The sequence below is a fragment of the Amblyomma americanum genome, chromosome 5 (assembly GCF_052857255.1).
Source record: "Amblyomma americanum isolate KBUSLIRL-KWMA chromosome 5, ASM5285725v1, whole genome shotgun sequence".
NCBI classification, from domain to species: Eukaryota; Metazoa; Arthropoda; class Arachnida; order Ixodida; family Ixodidae; genus Amblyomma; species Amblyomma americanum.
The window spans coordinates 200,764,556-200,772,351 of NC_135501.1; the positions used below are offsets into that span (position 1 = coordinate 200,764,556).

Below are 7,796 nucleotides of genomic sequence, written 5' to 3' on the forward strand. Positions count from 1 at the left end.
ACGGCGGACGTTCTGTGTAAGGCGGGTTGCTGAGCCTTTTGTCATCCTGCACTGACGACCGAGGACCTTCAAGGCACCGGTGCTTTTGTACGAATTATCTTTGTTATCTGTTGCCATATTCTTTAAGCTTATTTGCTGCTGTCGATGGAGACTAGATCGATATTTGCAGCTGCGCTGAAAGATTGTTTCCTTATTTCTGAGAGTGGCACCAACGTCTCAGTGAGCGGTGCATATAAGACAAGCGAAGGGTGGCTCTGAGAGACGGAAGAAATCACGCTCAGCCCTGAGAGTGAAAAGCAGTTTCTTACACACTAAAATTCTCAAGTCCCCCTATTTTACCTCTTGTGGTGTGCTGAAGCTATAGTTCCGGTAAACCAGACGGAATTTCTTCGCTTAGTTGATATGCACGGGTTGGACGGTGCTAGACTCTCACTTCCCTTAAACTTCAATAGATTTGTTCTACATTGTCGACTTCCTGTTTAAATTGTTGCTGAGCAGGCAGTGCTATATGCTTTGGTATTATTAGTCGAGGAGAGTTTTGAATATTTTTTTATGTCAGAAGCTTTCACCAAGGGCGCTTGACCTTCCCGTCTCAATAGGTACAACAACAAGAAAAAGGATAGGAACAGAAGCTGAGGCAACCGTAAGACGAAAGCTGTTAGGTTGCATGTGGTATGGTATGGTATGGTATGGTATGGTATGGTATGGTATTGTATTGTATTGTATTGTATTGTATTGTATGGTATGGTATGGTATGGTATGGTGTAGTATGGTATGGTATGGTGTGGTATGGTTAGGTATGGCATGGTATGTGTAGCTGAACGTCCCGAAGTTGCACATAGACTGCGAGGGACGCCCTATACGAGGGATTTGTATTATTTTCGACCTTCTTTGGTCCTTTAACACGCATCTCCACACAGAATTGCGGTCGTCACGGCCAAGACCCCACCTGAGGACCTTGGCTTACCAGCGGACGCCATTCCTACCGAGCCACCGCTGCGCGCAAAACTAATAATTTTTTTCACGTTTTCATAATGGGCGTAATGTTTAGCACATCTCGCGAAAATCGGCCCAGAGAGGTGCTGATCAACGAGGACGCAGGGAACAGCGCTGGCGCAGAAATTGCAGGCATGGAATAAAACTCGTTTTCGGATATTGCCTTATGAGGGGGTCTGCAACTCAACGGTGGCATTTACGACGGCACGTTCTTTCGTCGCCACGGTGACTTCCGTAATCCGAAAAAAGTCGGCATCGTCATCGTCATTCAGACTGTGTCCACCACACTGCAAAGGCCTTTCACAGTGACCCCCAATTAACCCTGTCCCGAGCAAATTGTAGCCAGCTACCCTAATGCCATAAGGCTACTTATCTCGTACACCAACCTTACTCTCTGCCGCCTCATCCCACGTTTGCCTTCTCCTGTAAACCACTCCGTTAGCCTAAGATAGCTGTCGCTTATCAGCTTTCTTTATTTCTACTAGGATATTATTAACTCGCGTTTGTTCCCTGATCCACTCTTCTCTCTCTAAATCAATTAGCTTACACCTATCATTTTCCTTTTTATAGCTCGCTGTGCGGTTCTCAATTTATTTGCAACACTTTTCGTTGACTTACAAGTTTCTGGCAGCGTACTACCATCATAAACTTTGCTCTTGAGAGATACTGATAGGCTGCTATTCATGACGGGAGAGCGCCTGCCTAAAGCACTCCTCTCAATTCTCTTTCTTCGCTATTTGTCTCTCTTGGTTCGGACCTGCGGATAACTGCTCGCTCTTGGTAGATGTGTTCTCTTTCCACTTCCAATACTTCACGTATTGCTCGAAACACTGCCCTTCAGATCCCAGTGCCGTCTGACTACTGTTTTATTTTTCCTCTGTTGTGTTTTTGTTCCTTCAGTTCGTTATATTTATGGGTAATTCGTCTCCCGTCTTTTGGTACCCACTTCTACAGTGATCGATAACCGAATAAAGCAAGTAACCGGTTGTGTGTTAGCGTAACAAAGGGAACAGCAAAGCAAAGGAAGCGTAACCGGCGGCGGGAGATGGTTAGGTGAAATGAGGTTAGAAATTTGATGCGATATATAGAGCTTTTCGGGCTGCGATGGGCAAGGTAATTGTTAAGCAGTAGAAATAGTCTACCTATTTAATGATGATGATTACGATTAATGTAAATGGCCAAAATGGTGTTGGTTTTAATCTGAAGGCAACGAAAACTCGACACCTATATATATATATATATATATATATATATATATATATATATATATATATATATATATATATATATATATATATATATATATATATATATAGAGAGAGAGAGAGAGAGAGAGAGAGAGGGGGGGAGGAAATGAGGGGATCGTTTGAAAAGCATATGAAGGAAGCCAACAGTCACCAAAACACATTCCCCTATGCACCGTGGTTTCGGTGACTGTTGGCTCCCTTCATATATATATATATATATATATATATATATATATATATATATATATATATATATATATATATATATATATATATATATATATATATATATATATATATAAATAATCCTTTTAGAAGATGGCACAATCCCCCCCCCCCCCCCCCCAATTAATTCTAAAGAAGAGAAGGACTCCGTGATCCTCGTTGTGGGAAGAAGTGAATGTTGGTTTATCATAGGCTCAGGGATTCGTGTATAAAAAGAACTGGCTGGACGTCATCGCAGTTTCCTAGCGAAACCGACTGGTGGTAGTGACACCCGCATTCCAGCATTGAGCGCGAAAGCACTCCTTCACGAGGTCTAACCGGCTCACCGAGTTTGTGTGAAGCTTGACCTTGAGGGTGACTTTGGCCAAAGCATCAATAAATCTGCTTGTGTGGCCACTGCACGTGAGCACTATGTTATCGCCGCTGCCGATCAGCCTAGTGTTGAACTGAAACACTCTAGTCTTGCGCTGTCAGCACATCGCCGTCTTCATCAGTTAGTACTACTATCGAACTAATATCGACGAGCCAGCAAAGCAAAACCATGAGCCAACCAGGCTACACACATGTTTCCTACGTCTACTTGGTTCAACTAAACGTTAAAACCCCACCACCTTTTGCCTCTTCTAGCTCATAAAGTTCCGTTTTCAGCTTAAGTTGCGTGTCTTTCCTTACAACACGATGGTCAATCAATATAAGACGATTTCGATTTGTTCTCAGTGACCCTTTAATAATTTGTTTGCTTCGCATGTACAGACAATTGAAGGAAGCACGCTTTGAATTTTGTGCGAACCGGCGCACGAAAGTGGACAAGGAGCACTTTCGGTTAAGTTGTATGAACTTTTGTTGACCTCCTATTATTTGTTCAAGACGAGCCGGAAGAAACGGGCAGTGCCGGCTATGAGTTCTTTGCTTCTTCTCCCAGGTCACGTCGGCTCTTTCGGCTCGGACACAAGTGGAAACGCCACAAGTAGGGTCCTCGGAATGTTGAGTTTGCCCAGACCTACTTCGCTTTCTATAGCTTGTTCCCCCCTCCCTTAGATCCTGCTTTTCGCTAGCGCAGCATAATGTCTAGTTTTTACCACGCAATACCAGCTCAGTTGCGAAGACAGCGCAGACCTAAGCTGCGGCAGATACGTTCCAAAAACAAAAAAAACAACTCGCGAAAATATGAAAACTCGTACTGTTAGACCGAGAAGGTATGAACAGATATAAACAGACACAGACGGTGCGAGACTTGCAATGTCTAGGCATGTTGAGAATGACTAAAATAAATTCACTAAAAGGTCAGCAAAAGGCGGGAATAGTAAGAGTAAAAATTATGTTCCGAAATTGTATTCATGTTTCATGACTGCACATATTGTCCACTTAAATGACTACGCGTTCCAGAGCTTTCGAACGCCCCTGCAGTCCTGTGGACAGTTTTTGTAAGAATTTCCACGAATACCTTAACGCTTTCCGGCGGACATCAACCGCCATTGTACCTCTGCCTACACTAGGGATAGCAAAAGGTAACGGGTTTTACTGACCTCGCATACGTCGTCACATTTGAAGTAGCGATGTCGTAAAGTAGGTATAACGACACTCACGTCCAAAAGGTGCTTACAATGGTTTATATTTCTCTTTTGTATTTGACTACATGGTCCGACTCCTTTCAAGGTACGACGGTACATTTAACTACGGTTAAGCCTTTACTGGAACAAAACAAAAGGCACGACAGAAAGAAAAGCTCCTGACGTAATTTACTTGTATTTGGCTTATGTGACAATTAACGAACTCAACTTTCGTCGCTTAAAGCGAACAAAATGTAAGGCACCTATGCATTTGATAACAAAGAGAGGGTCAGTCCATTTATCTACCAGCTTGTCCTGCCTTTGCGGCACATTACGTATAAGGTTATCATTGATATACTAAATGACTAGTACATAGGCTGGAACTCCACAACCTAGTGGAGGAGATCCGTTCATGCTTGCTGGAAGGGCTAGATTTGTTGTGTTCTATCCTCTGCTAGAGGCGGAGGTAAAGCTCTTTGGGCTCAAAAATGACTTTGACAGTGTTTAGTGAACCGGTGTTCTTAAAGTTAACCCTGAAAAGTTGCTGATGCATAAAACTGCAAAGTGAAGAAAATTAATAGTAAAGAAACTCGCCTTATGTTTCCAAAAGTAGGATCCCCATTGAATATATAGAGCACACCGGCGTCAGGTACGGGTGCTGGCAGAAATTTATAGAACACAGAAGCCACGAGAGAGTTTGTCTTTGGCAGCGTAGCCACGTTGCCATCAACTGAACGGCGCGCTTTGAACCTTGCGTGCTGCCTATACAGTACACCCTGCATTGTAGAGCCGTATATGGCTCCGCAGACAGCGAAAAAGTTTAATTTTTCGGAGTTACAGGATCTCTAAAACTTACCAGAACACTTATCATGGCGTCCTTTTTGTGTTTTCATTATGCTTTCAATTGTTTCTTCTTTGCTAAGTTCTGCTGTAATTTATAAAAATTTTAAAAAGGTGTACAGGCCAAGAGGTTCTATTCTAAGCCACGTAGTGGGGCACTCCAGCCATCCTGGAAGTTCTAACATTAGAAGGAGAGAGGATGAGGGGTCTTGTGTGTGTGAGCTATGAAATCGGGACGATGCAAAAGCAAGCCACAATGCTTGTACCAGAAGCAAACTGGGGCTGTACATTTCGGACAGAACCTGTGCGCGAAATTAAGTATACGTTAGTCTGTGACTCATCTTTCTAGTGGAACATCCTTGCGATGTCGTCCTCATCACTTCGTAACAAGGCAAGCACTAAGAGGCTCACGAGTACGTCCGCTTAAAACGCCTCCACCGTGTTTCTTGAAGTATTCCCGCAGTTTTTTATTTTTTTAAAGAAAAATCGTGGATTTAGGAACGAGTGCCGTTACGTACGCAGTTCCTCGGCGCCATGGACCAGCGGCGGCGGCGTCGCACCGAGCAGCAACAGCAGCAGCAACAGTAGCGGGGCTTTCGGCGCGAACGGCGGCAGTGACAGCAGCGACGACGAGGCGGCATTCCTCATTTAGCGAGCACGGACACCCTCATCGGAAGCGCGGCGACCGGCCGATAGACGGCCGACCGACCGACCACTCCTCCGACGGCACTACTGGCGCGTCTCCTCCTGTTCCTCCCGACTCGTGAGGACTGGCGGCACTGGCTCGACCGGAGCACTCACGGCGCCGAAGAAGACGAACGCCCCGACGACGACAACGCCAACGACCACGAGAAGCCGCCGCCGTCTCCACCGCCGCCGCTGCTGCTGACGCGGCCCTGGGCGCCTGGCACCATTGCGCGGCCTTTCCCGCCTCCCTGCGTCTCTGGCCGAGCCAACAGGCTGCTGATGCTAGCTCGTCGCTGCTCCTGTAAGGACACAAAACGTTGGTGGTGGTGCGGAGCATTACGTACAAGCACTAGTGGCGCAGCTGCCTGGAAGCTCTTCGTTTGCAAAAAAAACCGACCCGATGATTGGCTCAAATTTAGAAAATTTGAGATTTTTGCGCCATCTATGGACAGCAAAGCAAACCATATTATACTTTAAAGGACGTCATCATTACAAGCTTTCCGAGTTGTATCTGCCACGGAATCGGCTGCTAACAGATGGGGCTGCAATCGCTAACCGCCCCGAAAACTTCCAATCGAATAGCTTGGCTGGTTCTTTGCAGCGAGGATTCGTATCTGGTTCGAAGAAACTGCTCCGGCAGCGGTGGTTGTTGGTGCGGTGGACTAACTCCACCTAGCGGGTAAAGCCGACAAGCAGGTGGTTCGTCGGAGCACCGGTGCCCTTTCAGCAGCGGCGACGTTTCGAAGCGTAGAGATAAACGGAAGCGGCTGCGGCACTCTCATTTTTCGAGCCTGGTCGAAGAGCACCCTTTCCTTTCGGAGATGAAAGCGCGCAAACTGGGAATGCCGCGCCATCTGGAGCGGTCAACGCAACTCTGTAGAGCGAGAAGTGCACGTCACTATCGGTTCGTCGCGCGCGCGGTCGTTTTGCAATGCTTCACATCATGCTTGCTGTACGGGGCCTCGTGGATGTGCAAAGCTTCTGGTCTTTATTTCTAGAACTAGCGGGGATCGGGTTTCAATGAGTATGAATTGCAATGAAAATTTTTCCTTAGCGCCCTCCAAACTGTGCAGACTGAATCCCAAAAAATTACGACTTATCAGATTTTGAGATGAAAGAATTATTAATACTGCGCCTCAAATATTCCTTCACCGCTCGCTTTATTTTTGGCTCCAATCTCCTAAAAATAAGTTAAAAAACGCTTAGATCGCGATCTCGAAAAGTGCCCCCCCCCCCCCCCCCCCCCCCCCTTGCGGAGCGCCCTGCCACTGGTTTATGTGAATCGCGCGATCACAGGTGGCTCGTTTCTGAGAGCACTCACCTTCCGGCTCACAAACCCCTCATGACGCACACCCACAAATATTGCCACTACTTTAAAGCATCTTTCTCCTGCAGTGTACATTAAGCGCCTGAAAAACAAAGTTAGATCAGGCTTGAAAAAAAAAAGTAAGATCATATCGCAATCTATAGACGCCATGGATTGGTGGTCGGTGAAGTCTTTAGACTGCGTTGCGAAACGGGAAAGAAATGTTATGGAAGAAACGATAAAACTTGGTTATACTCTCACATGGCGCTTCGCGCTCCTCATAGACACTGTTTATGAAAAAAAAGAAAAACGCTTGAAAGGAACTTCGTACCCGAGTATACTTAGGGACATGGATGTACTCGCATGGAAGGGAGCTTTAAACAGAAGCAGCAGTTGGTTCTTCGTTCGAGTAGCACGCAATATATGCTGAACAGAGTCTTTTGGGAAGAAATGTGACAGCTTATCTCTACGGTTCAATAAAAGATTAAGTTGAATGTCTTTAAACTGTGTGCATTTTATAAATAAACGAATGGAGTAAAACCGTCAGCATTAGTACTGTTTTGAAAAGCTGCCTTCTCCGCAAGTACACTCTTTATGTAACGAAACGCGCTTTACAGAGCCTGCATCCGATGCGATCACGCAGGGTGAGGCAGTGCATACATGATGGAGAAGTGTCAACAGATTATATTTTGCGTCTATTTTTGTGAGGTGGAGACGGTGGAAAGCATTTGAAGAAAACAAAGAGGAAGTTAGTCTCTTTTACTAGGTGTAGTTATGACTCCTAAGTTTTGGAAGAATTTCCACATGTCTATCCGAAATAGTACGTCTAAGCCGCGACAAACGCCGTCTGTACGGAAGCGACAAGGTTTGCATTAGATATGAAGGGCGCACGACGAAAAAAAAAATCCAGCTGTGTGGTAGAAGCCATAAAACTGGAGCAGCAGT

General features: G+C 45.6%; 1 protein-coding gene across 1 annotated transcript in view; it reads right to left on the reverse strand.

Moving 5' to 3' along the window:
• Positions 1 to 5,803, reverse strand: part of LOC144133412 (uncharacterized) — a 42,973-nt gene extending 37,170 nt beyond the window's left edge. Inside the window, exon 1 of the mRNA XM_077666499.1 lies at positions 5,377 to 5,803. Coding sequence (XP_077522625.1) covers positions 5,377 to 5,506 — 130 coding nt within the window. The 5' untranslated portion in view covers positions 5,507 to 5,803. The remainder of the gene's footprint in view (positions 1 to 5,376) is intronic.
• Between the last annotated feature and the right edge of the window lie 1,993 nt (positions 5,804 to 7,796).